This window comes from Propithecus coquereli, unplaced genomic scaffold (assembly GCF_000956105.1).
Source record: "Propithecus coquereli isolate 6110/MARCELLA unplaced genomic scaffold, Pcoq_1.0 Scaffold16, whole genome shotgun sequence".
In the NCBI taxonomy this organism is placed as follows: Eukaryota; Metazoa; Chordata; class Mammalia; order Primates; family Indriidae; genus Propithecus; species Propithecus coquereli.
In genome coordinates this window covers 12,013,450-12,040,422 of record NW_012140524.1, presented here as the reverse complement: position 1 = coordinate 12,040,422, position 26,973 = coordinate 12,013,450, and the positions used below count along the sequence as shown (strand labels likewise).

Below are 26,973 nucleotides of genomic sequence, written 5' to 3'. Positions count from 1 at the left end.
CTTCAGCTAAGGCTCCTACTTCAGTGAAGAGTTTAAATTTAAAAATAAAAAAAAAAAAAGTCTCAGAAGCATACCTTAGAACTAGAAGCATTTAACATGGTAGCTGAAATTCCCAGTTGTTTTAAAACCATTAATTGGTCTTCCATAAGAGAAATCAATGGGCAAATGACAAGTGTAAAACCTAAAAAAGAAAAAAAAATTGACTTTAAACTTTACACCACCACCAGAATAAGTCGTGACCATTCACCTTCTTTTCTGTAACTTGTGGGCACCACCTGTCAATTCAGACTAATTTTCAATGCAGCTGTAGCAATATACAACCTCCTTCTTATCCTCGTTAGTAAGGGACACAGATATGAATAAATGACCATACAAGGTGAGCATATGCCAAATAAGCAAATATAAGACTAAACAGGAATCTCTACCCTTATTCAGTCCTATAAAAGTAAAGACAGATTTTAACATTTTGAATGTTTAATTTTCTATCATTTTTAATAATAAGTATTGGTAATCTCAGTAAAATTCTACAAATCAGGTCAAATACCAAACAGCTACATCAGGGAAAAAATTACTCCAAAGCTTTTCAAAGAAAACAGAGCAATTTGTACAATTAAGAATGATAGTTTCATGAGTATTCTTCCACTTTGTTTACCAGATTTATTTATTCTGAGTACAAATCAGTGAACAGTTTATTGGCTGAATAAAGTTGTAGTAATACGCCCCTTTACTTATAACTGAAATTGTTTACAGCTACAAGAGTGATTCTACATTGTTAAAATTATATGGCTTTACATTTCTGCAGTTTGCTTCTTACAGTAACCTCTGGCAAAGGGAAGACATGTTTTAAACACATACTCAAATAAAGACCTTATCAGGGAATCTGCCCTCTCAGTTATTCTCTCTCCTGTATTTTCACCTTCATCCTTGTTACTGGAACCTACTCATTACATTTAAACATGGCAAGTCTCTCTCACCTTGGAAAAAACCTCAGACACCAGCTATGGTCTGAATGTTGGTGTCCCCCAGAAGTTTATGTGTTGGAACCTAATACCCAGCGTGACAGTATTTGGGGAGTGATTAAGTCATGAATGGGATCAGTGCCCTTATAAAAGCAGTTGAAGGGCATGCCCTTGCCCCTTTCCTCCATGTGAGGATGCAGCAGGAAGGCAAGGCATCTAGGAGGAACGGGTCTCTCTAGACACCAAATCTTCTGGCAACTTGATCCTGGACTTCCCAGCTTCCAAAACTGTGAGCAATAAATTATCCAGTATATTTTGTTACAATAGCACAAATGGACTGAGACAACACCTGATTTATGGCCCCCTTTCTTCTTCCCTTCACAGCCCATTCTTTTTCAAAGAGCATCCCATACTCATCAGTACCACTTCCTCAACTCCTACTCACTTCCACACCATTGCTTTTGGTTTCCACCCAACCATCTCAATGATATTGCCCTAGCCAAGACGGGTCCCTTGTCACTAAACCCAATGAAACTTTTTAACTCCTTATTTTATTTGAACTTTCACCAACAGACATCACTATTAACCACTCCCTCCTTCAAACACTCCCTTCTCTAGGCTTCTAATAATACCATATTCTCCTGATTATCCTCCTACACGTTGCTATTCCTTCTTAGCCTTCTCTGTAAGCCCCTTTTTCTCTGTCTATCTCTAAACTCTTGGTGTTCTGGTTTCTGTTCTAGGCCCTCTTCTCTTTTCATGCTGTTCTGGGTGATAAAATTCACTCCATGGCTTCAATGGCCATCTCCACATTAGCGGCCTCCAACTCAGATCTCCCACACCCAAGCTTTAGACCCAAACAGCCTCCTACTCACAGGACAATTCTACCTGGATGTCCTACAGGCATTGTAAATTCAATATATCCCAAACTGAATTCATCACCTTCCTTCTCTCTCCATTCCCAAGTAAGTTCATCCTCCAATATACCTTATTTTAGTGAACCATCTCATCATTTGTCCAAGCCTAAAATTCTGGCATCATTCTTGACTATTCCTTCTCCCTCCCCACCACTCCCCGCCCCCATGCAATCAATACCAAGTCCCATTGAAACTATCTTCTAAATATTTCTGGAATTCCTCCAACTGCTGGGCTCATCCTTCCAACCCACAAAATAACAAGTCTCTTACCTGTATAAAACCCTTCAGTGGCTTCCCACTCATCTAAGGAAAAGTTTTTAAAATAAGACTCTTTCTGCATGTCTACTGCCACAGAGGAACTCCTCCAGGTTACTGAATGTACCATATCAAAAATGGTCACTTGCTTTTGGATCTCACACATGCTGTTCCCCTGCATGAACACTCTTCTTCCCTATCCCTTTTGCCCACTTATGCTGTAGCTTTTAGCTCAAATGTCACTTCCTCAGGACAGCATTCCCTGACAGCCCATAGAACAGATCTTGTACTGACTTAATTCTGTTATTTAACAAAACCTTTACTGCAAAACCCTTAGTACAATTGCTTGCAATTACCTGTATTCCTTAGACCAGGAGTCAACAAACTAAGTGCTGGCTGCCTGTTTTTGTAAATTAAGTTTTTATGGCACACAGCCACACCCATTTGTTTACATACTGGCTGTGGCTGCTTTCATCCTACAATGGTAGAATTGAGTGGTTGTCACAGAGACCATACAGGCCACAAGCCCATATTATTTACCATCCAGCTTTTTAAGAAAAAGTTTGCTGACCAGCCTGAGCAACAGCAAGACCCCATCTTTACAAAAAATAGAAAAATTAGCTAGCATGCTGGCACAAAATTAGCTAGCATGCTGGCACACACCTGTAGTCCCAGCTACTCATAAGGCTGAGGCAGGAGGATCACTTGAGCCCAGGAGTTTGAGGTTGCAGTGAGCTGTGATAATGCCACTGCACTCTAGCCCAGGCAACTGAGTGAGATCCTGTCTCAAAAAAAAAAAAAAGAAAAAGAAAAAGTTTGCTGACCCCTGCTCTGCACCCTTGCTTCTCTCCAACTAGCAGCATCAGTACCACCAGGGAGCTTGTTAGAAATGCAAGATCTTGGGTCTCACATTAAATCAGAATCTGCATGTTAATCGGATCCCAGGGTGATTTTTACACACATTAAAGTTTAAGAAATCACTATTCTACTCCATGAAGATTGTGAAAACTAGGACTATGCCCACTTTGCTCACTAATGTATCTTCCAGTCCTAGCATCATGGCAGACACTTAATAAAGATCTGGGACTAGAATTCAAGTCTATGGATTCCTTTCTAGTGCTTTTTCCCCTACATCATTTTTTGGGGGGTTCCCCCTTTTATTTTTAGTTCTAGTGTTCTGTAGCACTGTAGGGTGAATATGGTCAACAAAAATTCAGCGTATACTTTCAAAAACCTAGAAGAGAGAATTTTGAATGTTCACTACAATATGTTTTTTAATTGTTTCAGGAACCAGATAAAAGGATTATTCTTTAAAGTCTTTAAAATTCCCCCCTAAGTGAAACTTTAAATGCCTACTGAAGAAGAATAAATAAAACAAAATAAATAAACCAAAAATACACTTGATTTTTATATATGTATGGTTAGATATCATTTTTTAAAAGAATTAAAACTATGAGAAATCACTTCTGCAACTTAAATTAATCTTTGTTAATACATACCATCTGAACACAAAGCTGGTAACTGGTAGCATAAGCTCTTTCCACCACCTGTAGGCATAATGAGAAACACCTCCTTTCCAGCCATTGTGGCATTAATAGTTTCAAGCTGAAGCAGTCTGAACTTCTGCAGTTTAAAGACATTTTGTAGAACATTTTTCACTTTACCAGACCACGGAAAATCTAGAAAGAGAAAAATAAGCTAAAAATACTAGAACTACTAAATGAGAACTATTAAATGAGACACAAACTTGAACGGCTTCTTTTATAATAGACAAGAATTGGACAAACATGTATAAGACTTTAAGTTTTTTTGTTTTTTTTTTTTGAGACAGAGTCTCACTCTGTTGCCCAGGCTAGAGTGTCATGGCATCAGCCTAGCTCACAGCAACCTCCAACTCCTGGGCTGGGTGATCCTCCTGCCTCAGCCCCCCGAGTAGCTGGGACTACAGGCACTCACCACAATGCCTGGCTGACTTTTTGATTCTATTTTCAGTTGCCCGGATACTTTTTTCGATTTTTAGTAGAGACAGGGTCTCGCTCTTGCTGAGGCTGGTCTCGAACTCCTGACCTCAAGTGATCCTCCCGCCTCAGCATCCCAGAGTGCTAGGATTATAGGTGTGAGACACCAAGCCTGGCCTAAGATTTTAAATATTTACGGACCATTAAACTCTTATAATTGTGAGATTAGTTTAACTCGCTAAGCTAAACAAAGCAAAAACAAATGATATATTGTTAAGAAATGGTACATCAGAAAAAAAGGTCAACATTTGCCAGTAGAGAATTAACCCACACAGAAGAGGAAGAGGTTTGATCAGGTATTTGAAAAACAACTTGAATTTTGATCAGAGAATTCACAGTATAAAAACTCAAATATCATGAATAAAGTTAAAATCTGGAATTTCTGGTTTAAACATCTTGTTTAAGAGTGAATCACTGGAAAAAAATGTCCACAAAAACACTACAATTCCTTCTATTACAATTAATGATAAACATGATGCTTGGCAAGACCTGAATCACGAATGGTTTGTCCACTAAGGCAGGAAAATGAACTAGATTTTTGATAGAAGTTTGAATAATTTTATTTCCTTCTTTTTCTGGTTAAAACTTAGAAAATTTAGTTAAAGTAAATATCTTATTTCCCAAGCATTGATCAAAGTTGCTAGAACCACATTTGGAAAAAATAAAGCTTCTGAATAATAAAAGCATAATTTAAAAAGACTCCATACAGAATGTGAAGAAGGAATGGTCTGCCTGTAAGTTTCCCATTCCAGTGAAGGAATGGCCAGTTTCACTTCTGAGCCCGCTGGAGAAAGCACTAGCCTACGCAGAATAACTTAACTCTAGTTTTAAAAAAACAAGAAGAAACAAAACTAGCAAAGAAAAAAAAAGAGTAAACCTTCTTTATTCCAAGCAGCAGGTGAAGAATCACAGCTGTCGCTTGCCCCAGCATCAGAACCCTCGAAACACTGCTGTATTTTCTTTGTCAGGACTGTTTTTTTTTGAATAAGCTCTTGTTGCCTTTCCTGAAGTTCTTGAATTTGAATGTCTATTGCATGTAGCTCGTTGTTTACAGAATCCAGTTCCTCCGTTAGAGCTGTGGGGTGTGTGGGGAGATACAATAACCAGAGTTAGTTACAATTTTAGGTTTCTTGATTGATTTTTGGATGTTTCTCACCATCTAAATTACAGACAAACTTAAAGTAGTATGGCAGAGTGGCTAAGAGCGTATGTTTTGGAGTCACACAGACCTGGGTTAAATCTTAGGTCCTCCTCTTACCTGCTGAGTGATCTCGGGCAAGATACTTACCTGCACCTCAACTTTCCCATCTGTAAAATGGAGATAATGCCTAACCTTCATAGTATTGTTATAAGGAATTAGTGAGATAACATATTGAAAGTTCTTGACACAGTACCTGGTACACATTTAATAAATGATAGTTATCATTTTTCCTATGTTGCAGAGAAATTGTTCAACAATCTCCTAAATTATTTAAGTAAAGTGACCAGGCTTTGAAGCAAAAGGAAGCTAATCCCCTAATTACTTAGCCATTACTCTATGAAACATTCATATTTGGGCTCATATGATGACATAAGGAGTTGGTAATTATAAATGAGATGATGCAACAAGCAAAAAGAGAAATCAAGTATACTATTGGAATTGGCGTTACAACTCTATTGTAACTAATTTATACACAAGCCTCAATGTATAATTCTAAGCAATCCAAGTATTAAAGTCCAGGTGAGATTCTTTTTGACACCACATCAATGGAAGCTAGAAAAATTTTAAATATGTCCTTGGTACTTTCTAACATATCTGTGTAGAGGTTTAATGCCTCTTCATGAGGTGAAATCTGGTTATGACTTAAAAGAGGATGTTGTGGTGGCTTTTTATTGTATCAACTGCGAGAATTCCCTTCCTTGCATGATTCTGGGTTAGGTTTGCCCAAAAGTGAACTCGGCATGAGATTTGAAAGGTGGAAATAAAACAGCAGCATTGAAATTGCTGGTGTAAGGTCAAGTGCTTCCGCAGCTCACTCACACCATCAGGGATCTGCTAGCTCACTTTGCTGGTGTGGGCAGAAGCCAGTTCCTCCAGCTCCTGCTAAACCTCCTGGAGCAGCAACTTGGCCCACAGCTTCTTTGGCTTCTCTGATTCCTTGGTCAGGTTTGTGAGCAACTTTCTGTGCCGAGTGCACCAGCTCTTCAGCAGGGCACCAGCATCCCGGAAGTCAGAGCCCTGGGGTGATAACACACTGACACAAGTCTCAATGACAGACAGATGGGTTCCACTTTGTCCCTGTGAGTTCCAGCTTATCCTCACAGGTCCCAGCTCATCCTTACCTTCCCATACTTCACACCCATCTTCCTTTCTTCCTACTGGCGCTGTTGACTTCAAGACCAGAAGCTGACTCAGGGACAGCTGCTTAACCAGCACCCATGATCACATAAGCACTAATCCCTATAATAAATCTCTTATCATACTCATATTGGTTCTGCTTATCTGGTTGAACCCTAACCAATACAGAATTTTGATCCAGAGGAACAGAAATTTAATGGGTTCTCTGAATTGCTGGGCCACTTGGAATTGGATCTCTGATCTGATTAAATTCAAAGGCATTAATAACCCTGCTTCCACAGGTAAAGGGGACATAGTTATTCCATGGCGTGCAGTGCAATTTTAAAATGTTATTCAAATTATAACTCATAGACACAGTAAATAAGTAATTAGAGAAAGCAAGACTGTGGGTGACCAAAAGTTTGCTGTTACAAAACATTTCAGTGAGAATGATGAGAATAATGGCTTCTGAGTATGCAGAAAACTTGCAGGGGAGAAAGGCAGGATCTGCATTAAGGGACCTCAAACTTTCTAGAGTTGTTCTAAAAGAACCTTATCTCCTATACCTACAAGGCTGATATTTCTGAAAACCAAGCCTAAGTCTAAATATTGCAGGTGGCTGAATTACAATGCAAACTGAATTCTCAACCTTGCAGGGATTCTAATGCTAAAGATAGAGCACTGATAGGGAAGGAGTGAAACTCTGAAATTAGGATGGGAACATAAGAATAGATTCCAATGGAGCAAGGAACCTTGAACTATGAAATACTGTCAAGAATTTTTTATCCTGTGTCCCCTTTCTGAGACAATCTCCTCCTGCCTGAAATACATATAAGGGTCCTTGTTGCCTTTTAGGGATTGCTAATTCTAAGAATCTGCCCCTACCACCCTTTCAGTGCTTCCAGATCCAGGAAGCCCTAGAGAATGAAGTACAAAATCGTGACCTGTGAGAAGACGTGATACGCACCAAAAGAGTTGCATCTGCCAATATATATAAACAGAAACCTAGGGAATATATGTGGGAATAGATCCTAAGGGTACTGGATCAGGGTAGATTGAGTATATTGAATTAAGCTATTGAATTAAGCTACATGTGTTGATATCATCTCACTAAGAAATTCTGGATTTAATGTACTAGACATAGTAGCCAGGAATGGCTCTAAGAATTTGCTTGGTTGGTTGTCTGAAACCTGGCCTCAAAGATACATGTCAGAAAATTGGGATAGAATGACACGGGTGTAGATTCCAATGAAGGTGAAGTGCTAGAACTCCCTGGGTATACTCTACAGGAAGGTATCCAGAGGCTTAGGAAGATGGGAGTGCTAGAGAGGAACATCAGGTGGATTGATCATCCACTCCTTTGCTGTCCTCCAGGAGGACACTCCCTTCAGCAAGACTATGAGAAATACAGTCATGAGGGGGGGTCCTAGCATCTCTGAAGAGCTCTGGGGTGACCCTTCCTGGTAGCAAGGAATGACAGTGGGAAATACCACCTTCAAACTGGACTAGAATTCAACTAGACTGGACTAGACTAGAATTGAATGAGAATGATGGATTCCAAGGTATGGGGGCTAAATCGTGGCAATTCAGTTCGTGACCTATGACAAGGTGGATGTGGTTGCCATAAAGGGCAACAGAACTGAAGAGTAATCAGAATATTCTGATCCACAGAGATCTTTGGCATTGGCTAGCTGATCATGATGCCCCTGAAATGGAAACAGATTACTTGATTTGTCTATAATTACTTAATTTGTAAATATTAAGTATGCTTTGAATCAACAAAACTGAGTCACAGTCCTTCAACCAATTTCCAGAATTGAGCCAATTTATAGAACCAAAGTCCTCTGAATTAAGTAGAGGTCAAGCCCCTTGTGAAAGGACTCTACTACACAGCTAAAAACATATGTAGTAAATCTTCCCACTAGTCTTCTACAGAGAAATTTAACAGGGTAACTGGTGCATTGGAAATTACTGGACATTAGCTCTGAACTGATGCTAATTCTTAGAGAACCAAAATTCCATTGTGATCCATCAGTCAGAGTATAAACTGAACTTAAGTCAGGTAATTAATGAAGTTTTGGGTTGAGTCTACATACAGTTGGCTCAGTAGGTCCTCTAACCCACTATGTGGTTATTTCCCCAGTTCTGGAGTGTATAATTAGAACAGATGTATTTAGCAAGTGGCAGAAACCACATATTGGTCTCTTGGCCCATAAATAAGGACTATTATGGTGGGGAAGGTCAAGTGGAAGCCAGCAAAACTGCCTTTACCTACCAATACAGTAAACCAAAAGCATTACTGCATTCCTGGAGGGACTGTAGCCAGCAGAGATTACTGACTACAACAAGGGCTTGAAAGATGCAGGGGTAATGACTCCTACCACATCCCTACCTAATTTACCTATGTGGACTACACAGAAGACAATGGATTCTAGAGACTAAGAATGGATTATGGTAAAATTAATAAGATTGTGGCTCCAACAGCAGCTACTGTACGAGATGTGATTTCATGGATAGAACACAACAAACACATTCCCTGGCAGCTGGTATATGGCTATCGATCTGTTGAATGTTTTATTTTCTATATCTGTATACCTGTCAGTAAAGACCATCGAAAGCAATTTGCAGGGTCATGCCAGAGAATAGAAAATAAATCCCATAAAAATTCTGAGGTCTGGCACCTTGGTAAAACGTCTAGGAGTCAAAGGGTGTGGGGCATGTTGAGATATCCCTTCTAAGTTGAAGGGCAAGTTTCTACATCTGGCTCTCCTATTACAAAGTGAGAGGCACAAAGTCTAGTGGGACTGTTTGGATTTGTATCTCATTTACCAAGTAACTCAAAAACCTACCCATTTTGAGTAGGGCCCTGAACAAGAGGGAACACCATCATTTAATCTCTTCTCTTACCATTGAGCCATATGACCCAACAGATTTGATGGTGCTTTAAGTCTGTGATGAATAGGAATGCTATATGTCACCTTTGGCCTACAGACGAGTCACAACACAGACCATTAAGATTTTGGAGCAAAGCTATGCCATGTTCTACAGATTCTCTACAGGTAACTATTATCCTTTTTTTTTTTTGGAAACAACCTCTGGCTTGCTCCTGGGTCTCACAAGAGACTAAGTTACCACGTGACCTGTGCTTTCTACCATCAACCAGGTATCATCTGACCCTTCAATTCGTAAAGTAGACTTTCATCATCACAATAGAGGTGGTATACGCAAAAGTGAGCTCAAGCAGATTCTAAGTAAAAGCATTAACAAGTGGTCCAAACACTCATGCACCATGCTCTTCCTTTCCTCCTCCTCAACCTGTACCTATGACCTCACGGGAAATTCCCTATTACTGAGAAAGAAAAAATGCAGACCTAATTTACAGAAGAGTCTCTATGATATATTGGCACTACCTAAAAGTGAACAACTAAAGAGTCTCCATGACATATTGGTACTACCTAAAAGTGAACAATTAAAGCACCACAGTACCTCTCCAGAGTAGCCCTTAAGAACATTGGGGATGGAAAATTTTCCCGGTCACCGATAAGCAGTACACGTGGTTATTCATTTTGCCAGAGGTATAGATCCACACTAATTCATAGGTAATGGCTAATGGATTAGCAGGAACTTGGAAGAAAGAAAATTGGAAAATTGGTTGCAATGAGATCTGAGGAAGATATAGATACAATATAGAACAGATATATACCTCTCTGAATGGGCAGAGTGTGAAGATATTTGTATCCCATGTGAATTCTCACTAAAAGCAACCCCCACAAAGGAAAATCTTAATCAGGTAGACAAGATGACCTGGACATGAGGCAGCCTCATTCCTAGCCACGTCTATCCTTGCACAATGAGGTCAAGAACAAAGTGCCTATGTTGCAGCAACATGTATTGCCATTTACTAAGACCAAACTGGCTACAAACACAGCTGACTGGCCAACTTGCAAACAGCTCACACCAACCGAGTCCCCATTGTGGCACCATTCTCTGGGGGGACAGCCAGATGCTTGATGGCAAACTGATTACATTGGAACCTTCTACAATGAAAGAGGCAGCACTTTGTCCTCACTGATATAGACACTTACTTTGGATATGGATTTGCCTTCCCTGCCTGCAATATTTCTGCCAAATCCACCATCTGTGAATTTACAGAATGCCTACAAATTGTCATCATATTCCCCACCGAATTGCTTCTAACCAAAGAACTTATTTATAGCAGACGAAGTACAACAGAAGGCTCACGCCAAGAAATTAGCTGGTCTAACTACGTTCCCAACACCATGAAGCAGCTGGCCTGAGAGAACAACGGAATGGCATTTTGAAGACTCAATTATGGTGCCAGCTGGGTGGCAACACCTTAAAAGCTGGGGTAGTGTCCTCCAGGATATGGTACGCTACACATCAGTGAATAGTGCTGTTTCTCCCATAGCCACGATTCACAGGAAATCAGGGGTGGAAATGGGAGTGGCTCCTCTTACTATTACCCTAGTGATCCACTAGTGAAGTTTTTGCTTCCCATCCCTGAAACACTGGACTCTGCTGGTCTAGAGGTCTTAGTTACCAAGAAAGAAATGCTTTCACCAGGGGAGAAAGCAATGGTTCCATTAAACTGGAAGTTGACTGCCACTTGGCCATTTTGGGTTCCTCATGCCAGTGAATAAATAGGCAAAGAAGAGGGTCACTGTCCTGGCTGGGGTGAGTGATCCTGACTATTAAGGGGAAATTGGATTGCTACTACACTACAGAAATAAGGAGTATGTCTGAAATGTAAGGGACACTTTAGAGTGCCTCTCAATATTCCCATGTCCTGTGATTAAAGTTAATGGGAAACGACAATAACCAAACAAAAGCAAACTGCTAAGGCAAGTCCCCACCAGGCAAAGACCCAGGACAACCAAGAGCAAAGGGATATGGAATAGATAGTTGAAGAAGGTAGCTACAAAATATCAGCCATGGCCACATGACCAGCTGAGAAACAAAAACTGTAACAGCTATAAGCCTTTCTTCCTTATTTTGATATTTCTATATAAACCAAGTTTGGGTTTTTGTTTTTGTTTGGTCCCTCTCCTATGTTGCAGGATTATGAAAGAGGACACGATTCAGCATGAAGAGGAATGAGCATCACCCAAAGAGGAATAAAGAGAATTTGTACCCTCTTTTTTGGGGAGAGGGTCAGTGTATACTTGGTTATATGAGGAATAGTTACATCATGTTAGGCAGAAGCATGACTTTGCTAATTGTCTTTATTTGGAAGTTAAATATGATTTAAAAAGGAGTACATAGGTGCCAACAAGGCGAGGGGTGGAGTCTGGTGGTTCTGTACGGTGATAGCTAGACTAGAACTACAGTTCCTAGAATTCCCTTCCCTGCATAGTTCTAGGTTAGAGTGCACAAGAGAACTTTGCCAAAGATTTAAGTGGTAGAAATGAAGCAGTAGCCATATTTTCCATATTTAAGAGGGTCAGTATAAGGTCAGAGCTGGTGACTTCAGTGGCATGTGGCAGCACCTGGACTTACAACTCCAGCTGCTGCCAGATGACTTTGGGGAAACGGCATGGCATGCAGCTCCTCTGCAGCCTGTCAGGTCTCCTTCAGCTTCTCTGAACCCTCAGCCAGACTGTATGCAACTCAACGGTGAAGCAGACCAGCCTTTTGACAGGGCTCCTGCAGCATCAAAATTGGAGGCTTTGAGGCAATGAGAGGCTAATACAGGTTCTGGCGAGAAACAGAAGTTCATCTTCACAGGGAGCAGTTTGTCTTTGCGTGCCCTACCTCATTCATGTCCTTCTCTTCCCACCTGCTTGCTCTGCCGACTTCAGACCCAGTGTCAGACACACAGACAACATACACAGAGACAGAGCTTAACCACTTCCCATCACCACATAGGTTTAATTCCCATAGTAAACCCCTTGTATCAGTCATAGCGCTTCTGCTTCTGTGATCAAATTCTACCTGATATAAAGGTTAATGTCAACCCATGCTACATAGTCAACATCATCATATCTTAGACAAAATCCTGATGGTCTAAGAATATAAGAAAATACAGCTCATTGTAATAAATTAGGGTGTTTTAACATTTTTGTTCAAAATTATTCTATCTATAATGCTGCTCTGTACAACACAAGACCTTGCTACAGGAGGTGAGATTGAAAAGTCAAGTGAACGATTTCACCAGTCCATAATGGAGAGGGACTACAAGTGCCCAGGGCTTACCAACTCTATTTTGTCTCAAGAATGTATTGAATTGAGTGGGGATTACACTCATGTTCCTAAGCTCACAGCTGACACACGGGAGCCACCATTCTTCAGAAACAGCACATTGACCAGCAATGTGTCAAAACTGAAATTAACAATGAAAGTGCTTTGCCACCACAGAAGCCACCAAATCCAAAGCAATAAACCAAAGGCAAATTCAAAGAGGTATTTCAAATATAGTTCAACAAGTGACTAGAACAACAAAAAAGGTGGGTATATTTGAAAAGGGCACAATATTTCGAAGGCAGTTATTCAAAGTAAGCATCTTTTCTTAAATAAAATTATCTATTTCATTATGTGTCGCAGATTAAGCAAAATACATCAACATATAATAAATAATCAAATTATTCAGTTATTTTTAAATCACATCCCACTGATAAAGCTTAAAGTCTTATTAAGTAAAATCACATGTACCAAAAATGATTCATATCATTCTTTAAAAATCTTGTGTATTGTTGGTGGGAATGTAAATGGTGCAGCCACCATGGAAAAGTTTGGCAATTCCTAAAAAAATTGAACATAGAGTTACCATATAATCCACCAATTCCACTGCTAAATATATACCCAAAAGAATTGAAAGCAGGGACTCAAACCAACATTTGTACACACGTGATCACAGCAGCATTATTCATAACAGCCAAGAGGAGGAAAAATCCAAATATTCATCAACAGACAAATAGATAAACAAAATGTGGTATAGACTTACGATGGAATATTATTAACCTTAAAAAGGATTGAAGTTCCGATACATCTTAGAAAATGGATGAACCTTGAAGACATTGTGCTACATGAAATTAGCCAGACACAAAAGAGCAAATATTGTTTGATTCCACTTATATGAAGTATCTAAAACAGTCAAATTCATAGAGACAGAAAGAATAATAGCTATCAGAGGTCAGGAGAAAGCAAGCAATGGAGAGCTATGAATTAATGGGTATGGAATTTTAGTTTAGATAGATGAAAAAGTTCTGGAGACGTGGTGATGGTTGCCCAATAGTGTGAATGCATTTAATGTCAATAAATTGTTCACTTAATAATAGTTAACATGGCAAATTTTTGTATGTATATTTTACCACACTATAAAAAGCTGACAGAATGTACTTTGGTTACTAGTAAAAGAAAGAAAATAAACTGAAAAAAATAATTTCTATAATAAGAATTTTTAAAACACTTTTTTCAAAGAACATACAATTAGAAATAGAACAGAATGAACAACAAAATGTAATCATTTCCACTAACCTGAAACAGATGCCATTCTAAAATTGAACTGGAGATCCAAATTTCTTTCTAAAAATAAAAGAACAACCATGGCAACAATTTTTTTAAACACTGCTATTGATAATGTTCAATCAATGACAACCTGTTACTACTAAGCATGAAAAATGTTAGAAAGCAAATTATATATTGCCGTGAACTTTCCGAATAAGGACTACATGGTTCTTCCCAAACTAACTCTTACGGAAAACTCTAGATTTCAGAGAAGTGTCCAAAGTCACATAAACATATACATGACAGCTACAATAACACTTAGCAAACATCCAACAGATACAAAGTGATGTAGCAAAAAAGAGCAAAGATTAAACAGTTCTAGCACTGAATTACTACGTGACTAAATTGTTAAATTAGCAAAGTTACACACCCTGTTCCTCTAAGCCCCTTTTCCTAACCTATAAAACTGCGATGATAAAACCAATCTTATAAATAACAAGTTGGATAGCTTCAAATGTCCCAGATTAAGCAAAATACATCAACATATGATAAATAATCAAATTAATCACCTAACATTTTATTGAGCACTTGCTTCAAAGAACTACAATTTAAACTCAATCTTAAAAGAGGCTGGAATTCTATAGAAGGGTTAGATTTCAGAAGGAGAGAACATGGAAAGGTTAGAGATGGGGGCAGGGGAAACACAGTTCATATTAAGGAACTCTAAGTACCTATGCATGACTGAAACATAAACATGCATATGAGCAAGGGAAAATGAGGCTTGAGACCTTTAATTTCCCCATAATCTTATAAACACCTCCTCCAACTCTCTAAAATGGACAAACATTTTCTAAAACTAAGTTAGAATGCTCTCCCAAAGATAGCTTCAGCACCACCCTGCCTTACTTGGACTGCTGACCTTATGCCCTTCTTACATAAAATTCTGAAGCCACCACCAGGCTGGAAAGACAGGCTGACTCTTTTTTGCCTTGCTAAAGGGTGTGGAATAGCTATACTATGAAAATATGGATAAGTAGGGGAGTAAACCAAGGACTTCTAATTCCTTATCTACATAAACATCCCTTCACCACGTCGTGGAAATATATAATAATATTCCTTCCATAGACTGTAAGGTCCTCCAGCAGGGCAGAAGCTGAGTTTCTTCACATTTGTATCCATACAGCCTGGCAAAGTCCCTTGCACATACTTCAGGCTCAGGTTTGCTGAGACTGAAAGTAGCAGTCATCTACCCTTATGAAAGAATATAAGCTATATCAAATTTTCCCCCACTAATTTAAATGATTTCTTTGATTATACCGTTAAAAGGCTGCTCCTTCCCTACATGATGTAATTTAACAGCAAAAGATATTTCAACATAAAATGCATTAAGAAATTGAGCTATTGCAAATCTATCACTCAAAAGTATATTAAGCATCCACAGGAAAAAAATTCACAGGGTGACAGCCAGTCATTGATGTTGGAGGAAATGTCACTGAGGTAACCCAGGTTAAATCAGACACACATCACTCCTCTCCCTGCTACCTGCATTTAGAGGCAACAATAACTTAATACCCTCCATTACGCTACTGTGAAGCGAGGGATGGAAGAAGCATCCCTAGTGGTATTTCTCAATAAATGGTGGCTGCTAATAAACAGGTTTGGTGGCCAAGCTTCCTGCATAGAAAAACCTGGAGAGAGCAAAAGAGACGGGTCGGCAAACGAACATGCCCCTAAAAGCTCGAGCTTCAAGACAGCAGAACAGTGATTAACGCCCTCGTTTCTTCCCAAAGCGTCGGTGGAAGGAAGTGATCTGCGATAGATGGCCTCGCCCTCCGACAGAAAAGAGAAAGATCAAAGGAGCGCGTACCCTTGGCCCTTCAAAGGCGTAACAGGCGTTATCCTAGCACCTCTCCCCACCAGGTGAAAAGAACTCACTCCAACTCCCGGGTCTCCAACCCCAAAGCACCCGGCCTCAGCACCGCTACGAACCTCTATCCGTCGCTCTCCAATAAAATGTTCCCGCCACCCAGCTAGGAGCATCCACCCTTCCGGGTCGGTCCGTTCAACCAATGGCAAATAATGGCCTTCTCTAATTGGTCAAGGGGTGTGGCCGCCTTGCGCGTCATCGAATAAAACTATGGGTTATTGGTTGACATTGGGAGCTAGTTTAGCCAATAGAAAGAGGTCTTGAAGCGGGAGTGGGGTGGCTGCGTGTTTCCGGAAGACGTGGCGGCTCTCGCCTGGGTTCTACCCGGTCTCTTTTCTCCCGACTCAGCTTCCCACCCTGGGCGTTCTGAGGTGCTGCCGTCACTGCCCTCACCACTGCAGCCATGATCTCCTTAACGGACACCCAGAGTAAGCAGCTGCCCCGGGGCCCCCTTCTCGAGTCCCGCGCACGCCTCGCTCGGGCTGGGTCTCTCCTGCCTGTCCCTCTGCCGGGGTCAATGAATGAAGCTCCGCGTTGGGGGCGGCGGCCTGCGAGACAGAGCTAGGACTGCTGGGACCTGGACGGCTGCCTTCAGGGGACTGGGGCTAGACTTGTGGTAGAGGACCTGGCCGGGGAGGAGAGTCAGTGCGGCTGGGTGGGACGCCCGAGCTGGGGAAGGAGAGCTTTAGCTGAGCCTCTGTTTCGTGCCAGGGTCGCGCTGCTCTCCTTACCCACAGTGAGATGGGCGCTTTGTCCTGGGGGACTGCCACAAGAGAAAGTTGGCGCGGTGCTCGCGGCCCACTCTCGGGGTCATTTCTGCACGTGACATACTTAGGGTCTTCTACAAATCAGTGGCTCTTTGGTGGTTTGGTAGGAGGTATTTTATATGTCACCTACCGTACGCTCCTTTTGGAAATGTGCTTACACTTAAATACAATATTTTGAATATTCGCCTTTTGCCACCACTGAAAGCAACCTTTTAAAAATCCCTTGAAATGACTTCACTTATCTACCCGCTAAAGTTTCAACAGTAGTGAAAAGCCACTTTGTGTTCAGTTAAAGGATTTCTTTCGTTAGTATTGTATATTGTGCTTTGTGGCATGTTTTATTATTTTAGCATCCCTTTCTGCCTGCCACAGAGTTCTCCAGGCCTATCTCATCTCTTAAGGTTAGCATTGCTCTCTGTTTCCTTTTCTTTCAATATAATATTTCCACTTTTCTGCCACTTCTTGTCAATCCCAATAGTTTTTTAATTTACATATCTGCCCAAGCTCTGTGCTTCCTTATCTTTTGATGATGGTGATAGTCTCTTTTTGTCTCATTTTGCCTTATCTGCCATGCCTTTCATTTCTTATTCTAGCTAACTGACTCAGATTTTCAAGATTTGAAGAATTAAACAGTGGATTGACTGAAAGTAGAACTTAATTTTAAATGACCTATTTTAACGTGGAATCTTAGTGTTTAGATTCAAATCATGGCAGACTTGAACTTCACAGAACTTCTAAGATCTCTACACATACTGCCACCCCAATCAGGCTGCCTTCCCTCCTGAGATTGCACAGGGTCTACACCTTGGGGCCACCTGCTCTGGCCCAGGAAGATTGCCCATTTTGGTCCATTGGCCTCGCCTGTTCTGATCAGAAGAAATAAAATATAAGAGTAGTCTTTTTGGAGAGGGAGGAAATCTACTGTATTAATAATTACTAGCAATTGTGTAAAGATATTTCTTTCACTTGACCATGTGCTTTTATATAAGTCATTATGCATAATTCTTATAAGAGTCCTGTAAGGTAGAGAGGAACACACCCCTTTCCTAAATTAAATGAGGCACAAAAGAAATTCAGTGCCTGGTCATAAGAAAAGTGACAGAAACAAAACTTGGATCCCAGGTCTGCTGACTCAGAAACCTTTGTTCTTATCACTGTACCACTGTACCCTACTAGCATCTAAGAAGACTTGATGTAAACTTTGTTTAAAATCTTAGAATGATCTGAGTCTGTGATATTAAATATATAAAAAAGGAATTATCCTTTGTAGAGAGATTCTCTTCTATTAAAGACTTATTATAGTGATGAATGCCTAATTTACATCCTTCCAAAAACCAGAACAAAGAGGGTGGTGTTGGACTATGGGCAGAATAGGAAGTGTTCTCACTTCACTAAATTGGTGAGGAAGATAAAATTTCACACTTTGCTGTTCACTTGCCAGATGTTTTAGGTGAGGCAGTAAATTGAAACATAAAATGATTAGTGAGCCAAAAGTTTTTTGGATTTCAAGGGGTGTGTGTATGTGTGTGTGTTTAACTGCAGAGATTGGCCATCATTCAAGTTATTTGCCAGGATTATTCTTGATTTTGATTCTAGGAGAGGGTGACCAAGCACTGATCAGAGTCGTGTAAATGGCAATTCATTATTGTTTTAAGGGATTCTGTAATAGCACTTTCCTCACCCCACAGAAACAAGCAAAAAAAAAGGAAGATTTATTCAGAGGGATGGGGAAGAGGCAGTTCCCATGCTGCCTCTAAATCTTCATTTCATCACATTGCCTAAAATACTATGATATTCAGTTGAGTTATTCAATACAGTTGATACTACACTGAATTCTTTTTTGTATCACTTCTGTTTTTTAAAGGGAAAATAAAAGACAATGCTGCTTTTAAAAAATTGTGAATAAGATACCAAAATGCTACCAGTGTTTGCCATTGGATTATGTGTGTCTTTCCCTATAAAATTTCCATAACGTGCTTTTTATGTTAGCCAGATTAGTTTTATTAGATTGCTTTTACCGGATTTTCTTTTTTAACTTGTGGGCAGGAAAAATGAAAGTTTGATACTGTGCAAAAGAAAGATAAATTTATTTTACTGGGTATGATTCTAGTGGGAAGAAGGCAGTTCTATGTAGGCCTTTCTATAGCCAAAAGGCTTATGGAATACGTAAGGATAGGGAAGAAGGGAATTCTAGAGATGAGAAAAGGGGATAGTGAGGCCAGTTTGTGTCTTTTGACCCATTTAGATTAGTGTATACATGTCAATTTCATGCCAGTGCCAGGTCTGGCAAAGATATTACAGGTAACTGTCCCCCGTGGACTGTACTGGATAAACTAGCAGGAATGTTTTGGTTGCTGTGTTGTAGCTGTAGGTCCATTGACTATGGAGTAAGAAGTCTGATTGACTTCTGACTCCACACCACCACACACACACTTTTGCTGATTCTGTGATCAAGGGCAAGTTAATCTCTCTGGGTCCTCGGTTACCCGTGTGAAACATGAGGCTAGTGCTACTTTTTACCTGCTAATGTTGTTAAAGAAATTACAAAATATTTGTATAAACACTTCATTAAATGGTAAACTATACTCAGCCATCACCCTTTTTTCACTGCAGTCAGTTTTTAATAGCTCTACTGACTTCTACTTAGTTATGTTAGATAACTAATATTAAACTTGAATCACCTAAAAGATACTTCCCCCATAAGTTCAGTATACTCCAAAGCCCTTGAGTTTCATTTAACCAAACATATTGAACCTGAAAAAAATATTCTGTGGGAAAAAATATAGCATAATGGTTAAGTATATGGGCTTTGGACTCGAAGCCAAAGTGAAATGCTTAACTAGAAGTATGACTTTGGGCAACTGAAGTCAACTCTCTAAACTTGAATTTCCTCCATCCTTAAAATGATGTAATTATATATACATTCCAGTAGTATTGGGAGTATTAAGTTATATAAGGTATGTGAAGCACCTCATAAGACCTAACTCATGGTAAATCCTCAATGCATAGTAGGTTTATTTCTGTATAATTTCCTTTCTAATGAGCAAACATCTCAAAATTTTTATGTAATCATTAAGATAATTTGTGAAAAGGCAGAAATTAGTCATATTCAACTAACAAAGCTGCAAATGATTGTATCTTAACTACTAAATAGTTTTTTCATGGAATTTTACTTGCCCTTTTGTCCATATTTGCCCTTAGGAAATTATGTCTGTTACCTAAATGGTTACTTTGGTAAATCTCTTAGAGCATTTAAGCATGAAAATATCAGCCTCAAATTTTCATAAGAATGTGTATCTGTGGAATACCCTTAAACTGGTGTATTTATAGACAGGTACCTAAATTCTTTCAGACTATCTCTGTGAGCCAAAAGTGGCTAGAATGGAAGACAGTAGTTACCAGGAAATTGATGTGCTAGGGGATGTAGAAAAAGCTAAAGTTGATACAAATTTTCAAGTCATCAGAACATTTTATATGACTTAAGATTTTTTTTTTTTTAAAGTAGCTGTGACCTAGTTTTTAGCTTTCTGGAACTGAGGCAAAACAAATTAAGTAACAGATCAGAAATCACTAATAGTGTATTTAAAACTGTGTTTCTGAAAATATGATAGCTTCTGCTCTGACTCATTATCCGTATGCAGATAGTGATTCTGAATAAAATAAGGATTAGTGGCTACTTCCTAAAAACAAAACTAAAATGATCAAAGAGGTAATTTAGTAGATTGTGCATTGTAGCATTAAGAGAAGAGTACATCTGTCACCTTAGTTAAGACTTTTCATACTAAAAAGATAAGACCTAGAGAATGTAAAGTCAGTAAAATTATTTATATTATATACAGACTTTATATATAAACTTTAAAGCTTGCACTTTGTCCATCACTGTATATTCGTTACCTAGAACACTTCCTCACATCTAGTATAATAGTTGATCAACAGTTCTTTGTTTTCGAATGAAAGAGGGAAAGCCTAGAATATTAATATTAGGTAAAACAGTATTCTTTGAAACTTTGGAGAGGTGATTTTAGGACTCTAAACTAAATACGTGAATGGATTCATAGTTCAGATAAATTTTTAGATGATAAATCTATAATAAGCCATCAAGAAGTTAAAAGTGATGCCTGACCTTCTGAAAATTAACTTTTGAGAAGACTGCTACTATGATTCCCAAAATATTTCTTGTTGCATTGTAACAAATAGTATATAATTGAATGAAGTATATTGTGCTGACCTACCATAACATATCTAATGGAATAAAAAAGGAATTAATTTTAGTAAGGGTAAGAAGGAACTACAGATACTGTACATGTAAGTAATAATCATAGAATATGAAAGGAGATAAATAATTAAAGGAAACCTATAAATTTAAGTCTAATGCCAGAGAGGTTGTTGGGAGGAGAAAAAAATATATAACCAAATGTTTAGAATTCTCATTTATCTTTTTCTATTATGGCTACGTCTGAGAAATGCTATCTCATAGACAAGGGTTAGAAATGTCCATTCATGTTTTAAACTTTGAAGTAACTTGCTGATGTTAATTAAATTTGTTATAGATCTTAATGAGTGTCATTATGAAGTTAACCTGCAATGTTGCGTACCTATTTCTTATATCAACCAAAAGAAAAACTGGAAATATTTTTTTACTTAATTTACAGGGATGTTAATGTGACTTTAATTTTTCTCTACCCTTAACCATATAACTTATATTGCAGAAATTGGAATGGGATTAACAGGATTTGGAGTGTTTTTCCTGTTCTTTGGAATGATTCTCTTTTTTGACAAAGCACTACTGGCTATTGGAAATGTGAGTTTTTGAATATATATTTTAACTAAATTCATAAGGGAATTTTAACTACAAATGAATTATTACCTGCTATTAAATTTGGGGAAAATAATTCACTCTTACTCATATGTAATTTCTATTACATCCTCTATTTCGATCAGAAATGAAACCTGTCAGCTTTCTGTTTAAATAAAAGGTAAACACTTAATGAGGTTTTCTAATTCCATGACTGCTTTGTTAAGTGTTTGTTACATGATTTATAACAGATTAATGAAGACTACCTCTAAATAGGAGTTCAAAATAAATGACTTAATAGTCCCATGTTTTGGGAAATTTGTTAAAATATTTTGACTTTAAACATCTGAGACTTCACATTTGATTCAGCTGTATAACATAAACAGATTTCTAAAAACCTTTTAAAAGTATGTATCTCTATTTTAGTGGCTGACTTGCTTAGAATGGGGTGTGTATTGTTTGTTTGGAATGTGTACTATGCTATCCGTGTGTGGAAGTTATGTAAGAGTTCTAGAAATAAAAAATAACCCTTCTAAGAAGACAATAAAGTCACTGAATAATGATTAAATATCTTTCGAAGCATATATACCATTAGACTTTTCATTGGAAATAGGAAAAGATAAAGGATAGCAAAATTATACAAAACTGATGTGTTAATAAAGGATAATATAAACAGCATTGGTGTCCCAGAATATGAAACTTAACCATTAGGCTTAATATATATTAAGTGAAATATTTTTCACTAAAGAAAGTAAATGGAGGAGGGCAAGTATTCGGAAATAAAACACAGGAAAAAGCAAGCTTTTAATAGATCACCATTACTTTTCCACGGTCAGAAAACATTCAAAATATATGTATATTTGAACACATGGTTGTAATTTTATCTCTGCTACCACCAGATATTCTGGAATTAACAGAACTAGAAACTTCTTCCTGGCTTTGCATTGTTTCTTCTACTAACAACTTAGCTATGTCAGTATTTCTCCCATCCATAGAAACTCCTATAGCCTATGATGAATATTTCAGAACCAGGAGGGAATACCTCTGGGTGACATTTATGGGCAGCTTTCCTCTTTATGCCTTGCCAGCTCATCTGCTTGACTAAGCCATCCTCATCCAGCTAAAACTAGGAAAACTACTGCAAATGCAAATGCCCCTTGGTAACATCTAATCTTTTTTCATTTCTCTTTTTCTCCATTTAATCAAGATAGAAGAGGAATGAGACGAGTGGAATACAACTACAACTTTAACATGCTTAACCCACTCCTTGGTTCTGCTTCTTAGTTATGCATTGCAGTTCTCTCTGGCCAATTGCCCACGTTAAAAGCAAAACAAATGTTCTTCTTTTATTATATTTAGCTTTGACTTACTTTTCATATTTATGCAGTGTGTTTAACTGCTTTTTCTATGTTGCATTTCTTTCTCTTCTAGGTTTTATTTGTGGCTGGCTTGGCTTTTGTAATTGGTTTAGAAAGAACATTCAGATTCTTCTTTCAAAAACATAAAATGAAAGCTACAGGATTTTTTCTGGGTGGTGTATTTGTAGTCCTTATTGGCTGGCCTTTGATAGGCATGATCTTCGAAATTTATGGATTCTTTCTCTTGTTCAGGTAAGGCAATCATTTTCTCTTTAAGTAAGCCAATGTGTCAGATAATTATTATGGAAAACCCAGATATTTGCATCATTGTGAGGAAGAAGATGATCATTCCCTTAAAAGGAATTTTGTTTAGGTTGAATCTTTTATTACAGTTTTAGATCAATCAATTATAAAAGTGTTTATCAAATGTAAATGTTTACCTAAGTAACAGTATAAACTATCTTGTATTGTTAAAGCAATAAAATTTGTTTTATTGGCATTTTAAGACATTATGTTTGATATTTTCATCAACTAAGCAGTGATCAATCAATCCAGCATTTTAGTGTATAGAACCTTATACTTAACAGTTACTGCCAATTGATGGCAATTTGTTTAGTGTGTATACATATTGGAAAATTCTGTATCAAATACACTGTGAGAGATTTTGGTCAGTTAATATTTTGCAAATGCCAGTTAGCACATAAACAAATAATAGTATGCATAAGAGAAAATGTTGATCTTAATTATTTATTCAAGAAATGCATACCCTTCATCTTATGTTAATATGTACCAGGCACTGTATTACCCACAGGAGACATAAAATGAATTAAGTGTCAAATCTGCTTTAAGGAATCTCTCATTTCTAACATGAGAAATAGACTGTAAAGATATCAGTAGGATATATTCATAATGCCATTATAGATGTATATACAAAATATTATAGGAATGTAATTACAGAAGGAATTAATAAATCCAGGGAGAGATAAGAAATGGTAACTGATAAACTGGGCCTTGAAGAGTGGGTAAGAATTCATCCTGTAAATGAGGAAGGGAAGGACTGTTAACTGGACAGAAGGAACAGACAATGTCATGAAAGTGTACAGCTTATTCTGGAAAGAATGAAGAGTCCATAGAACAGTAACACACGGTAAATTGAAGGAAATGGTTGGTGATGAGACTGAAAAGGAAGTTTGGGGCCAGGTTGCAAACTTCCTTTTTTTTTTTTTTTTTTTTTTTTTTGAGACAGAGTCTCACTCTGTTACAGTCCTACTGCCTCAGCCTCCCGAGTAGCTGGGACTACAGGCATATGCCACCATGCCCGGCTAATTTTTATATATATATTTTTAGTTGTCCAGCTGATTTCTTTCTATTTTTTTAGTAGAAAAAAAAAATTTTGACAGGGTCTCGCTCTTGCTCAGGTTAGTCTCGAACTCCTGAGCTCAAACAATCCACCCACCTCAGCCTCCCAGAGTGCTAGGATTACAAGTGTGAGCCACCGCACCCCGCCTTGCAAACTTCCTTTGATGACTTGTTAAGAAAAGCATATTTTATCCTGTTATCAAATCTGGGCTGGGGAGCAGTATTCAAGGAAGGGGGCACCACAGAGATTTTTAAGCCAGAAGTGATATAACCAGGTAGGTGTTTGAGGAAAATTGGTCCGATCAGGATAAAGTGCATATTAAAGAGAAAAACAAGAGGCTGTTGATACAGTACAGAGTATAGAGATCTGCTTGATTGAAGTCTTGGGACACTTTTGAGATTTTAGGGTGGGTGAAGAAAGAAGAGACTAGGGATGGTGTGGGAGAGGAACTAGGAGTAAGGATCTTGGTGGCTAAGAGATAAGAGAGTAAGGAAGAGGAGTTTGTCACAGCAGGTGTATCTTGCATCAGAAAACTCAAGCAATTTAAGGACTAGGAGAATCATTGGCTTTCTCAGTTATGTAGGGATTTTAGCAATGAAGATTAAAAGCCAAAGCTGATCTGCAAGATGAATAAAGATGGGGAGTCTTAGCATCGTTGATAAAGTTGAAATAATACATTGGCTTCACAGTTTAGAAAAGTTTGTAAATACTGGGTTTTGTTATGTTCTGAGATATTCTTAGTGTAAGGTATAGTGCCAAGAGTCTTTGGCATTGTTTTTCTAGATGTTTATAATTCTAAATAATAGCATTTGAAATCACATACTGTTGTATTTTTTAAAATACCAACAATCGTGATTGTCTTTTAAATGTGTACATATACCATCAACATGATAACTATTTCTGTAATTTAAAAAAATCCTGTTTTCTATTTAACTCTTCCTTTAGTCCATATATTCTGACTTCTGCAGATTCATAATAGAAATTCTATTCATTTTAGTATTTTCATTCCTATATGCCTCTGTGTGGCGAAAACACAAACTGTTTTTCCTCTGCTCTCACACCACAATCAATACAGTAGACCTCTGTGACCAAATGAGTGGGGGTTTTTCCTTCACAAAACAAGCAATCAGTTCTGCAGCAGACACCAGCTGGGTGTCCTCCAATCCAATTCTGATACGATCTACATGGAGATAGCACTAGATCACACAGGTTGAGGGCTTAGTCCCACAAGACTGCCCCTCTGATGATGTCGGTCACAAGCTCCAGGTGGTTTAACCAGTGTTTCTGACCAAGCAGCTATAAATTGGGGTTCCCAAGACACTCTCCTTGGGTTCAATTAATTTACCAGAGCAGCTCACAGGACTCAGGGAAGCACTTTGTTACATTTACCAGTTTGTTATAAAGAATATTACAAAGGGTACAGATAAAGAGATACATGGAGCAAGATGTGGGGGAAGAGGAAGGTTGAGCTTGCAGGGTGAGCCACCCTCCGGGAACGTCTACACATCCAGCTAGGTGGAAGCTCCCCGATCTGTCTTTTTGGATTTTTATGGAGGCTTCATTACATAGACGTGATTGATTAAATCATTGGCCATTGGTGAGCAGCTCCACCGTCAGCCCATCTCGCCTTCCTGGAGTGTGGTAGGTGGAGCTGAAAGGCCCAGCCCTCTAATCCTGCCTTGGTCTTTCTGGTAACCAGCCCCCATCCCGAAGCTACCTAGGCTGCCAGCCACCAGTCAATCATTAGCATACAAAAAGACATCACCTTATGGAGAGACTAACGATTTTTTGAGTCATATGCCAGAAAATGGGGTCCAAGACCAAATATATATTTTACAATATTACTGTACCTAGTTTTAAGACCCAAAGTGGTTAGAAGCTGTGTAACTTCTGGAGACTTGTATTTCTACCACAAAATGAGACATACTATGAGGATTACCGTCTGTCAGATAGTTTCTCGGTGTTAACTAAGTGTGTTGACACTTAGTATTGATTCAGTAAATGATAGCTGTTATTATTTTCACAGTTCTATACATATGGTCTTGACAGTCCCTTTCTTTTGTTCACTTTCACCCCATGCAACTTACCCATAGTCGAAGAAATCTTCAGCAGCTGAACTGAGATAACTCATAATCTGAGCATATGACGTAGCTAGGCCTTACTACGTGCTTCTCACATTTTTACCGGCAATCTCAAAATTTTAAATTATGTTTGTAGTTATTCATAATTCTAAATTTGAAGTCTAAAACATTCAAAATTTTAATGGGATCCTTTCTTTTTACTTGGTTAGCGATTGATTTTGGTAATGGAAAATATGTAAATTTTATGAACTTTCTTTTTTCCCTCTCCCAGGGGCTTCTTTCCTGTGGTTGTTGGCTTTATTAGAAGAGTGCCAGTCCTTGGATCACTCTTAAATTTACCTGGAATTAGATCAGTAAGTGATCATGAATTTAGCAATATGTTTTATAAACCGTCAAAATACATACTCTTTGATGCTTTTTATTTCTAGAAACTTGAGTAATCGATACATGATTGAATAATTGATGAGTTTTTTATTATGATGTAAATGGTTACATCACATAGTTCATAGTTACCATGAATACCAGAAAATAATCATTGCTAAACCTGTAAAACCTGAAGTTTGTTTCATTGTATCCATTTTTAATATTCTGTATTTTTTAATATTACTCAGATTGATATGCTATGCTACCTTTCTCTTTGAGAGTTCAAGGCATTTTTCAATTCAGTTTTATATACTCTCTAATTTTAGAAGCAATAATATAAAAAGGAAACCATTATTTCTTGCAAATACTTTCTTTCCCTGACTGTATCACCA

The 26,973-nt window shown here is 38.3% G+C and overlaps 2 protein-coding genes across 3 annotated transcripts in view; one reads left to right on the top strand and one right to left on the bottom strand.

The window, feature by feature from the left end:
* Nucleotides 1–14,000, bottom strand: part of RECQL (RecQ helicase-like) — a 29,602-nt gene extending 15,602 nt beyond the window's left edge. Inside the window, exons 1-4 of the mRNA XM_012640982.1 lie at nucleotides 13,961–14,000; nucleotides 5,027–5,224; nucleotides 3,631–3,810; nucleotides 75–181 (exon numbers count right to left, since the gene is read on the bottom strand). Coding sequence (XP_012496436.1) covers nucleotides 75–181; nucleotides 3,631–3,810; nucleotides 5,027–5,224; nucleotides 13,961–13,976 — 501 coding nt within the window. The 5' untranslated portion in view covers nucleotides 13,977–14,000. The remainder of the gene's footprint in view (nucleotides 1–74; nucleotides 182–3,630; nucleotides 3,811–5,026; nucleotides 5,225–13,960) is intronic.
* Nucleotides 14,001–16,103: 2,103 nt separating this feature from the next.
* GOLT1B (golgi transport 1B) overlaps nucleotides 16,104–26,973 on the top strand; it is a 16,167-nt gene continuing 5,297 nt past the window's right edge. Inside the window, exons 1-4 of one of the 2 annotated variants that reach the window (XM_012641022.1) lie at nucleotides 16,123–16,285; nucleotides 21,334–21,425; nucleotides 22,851–23,029; nucleotides 26,490–26,571. In XM_012641022.1, the coding sequence (XP_012496476.1) occupies nucleotides 16,261–16,285; nucleotides 21,334–21,425; nucleotides 22,851–23,029; nucleotides 26,490–26,571 (378 nt within the window). In that variant the 5' untranslated portion in view covers nucleotides 16,123–16,260. Of the gene's footprint in view, nucleotides 16,286–21,333; nucleotides 21,426–22,850; nucleotides 23,030–26,489; nucleotides 26,572–26,973 lie in introns of both variants that reach the window. The other variant, XM_012641021.1, reaches the window with a different exon arrangement.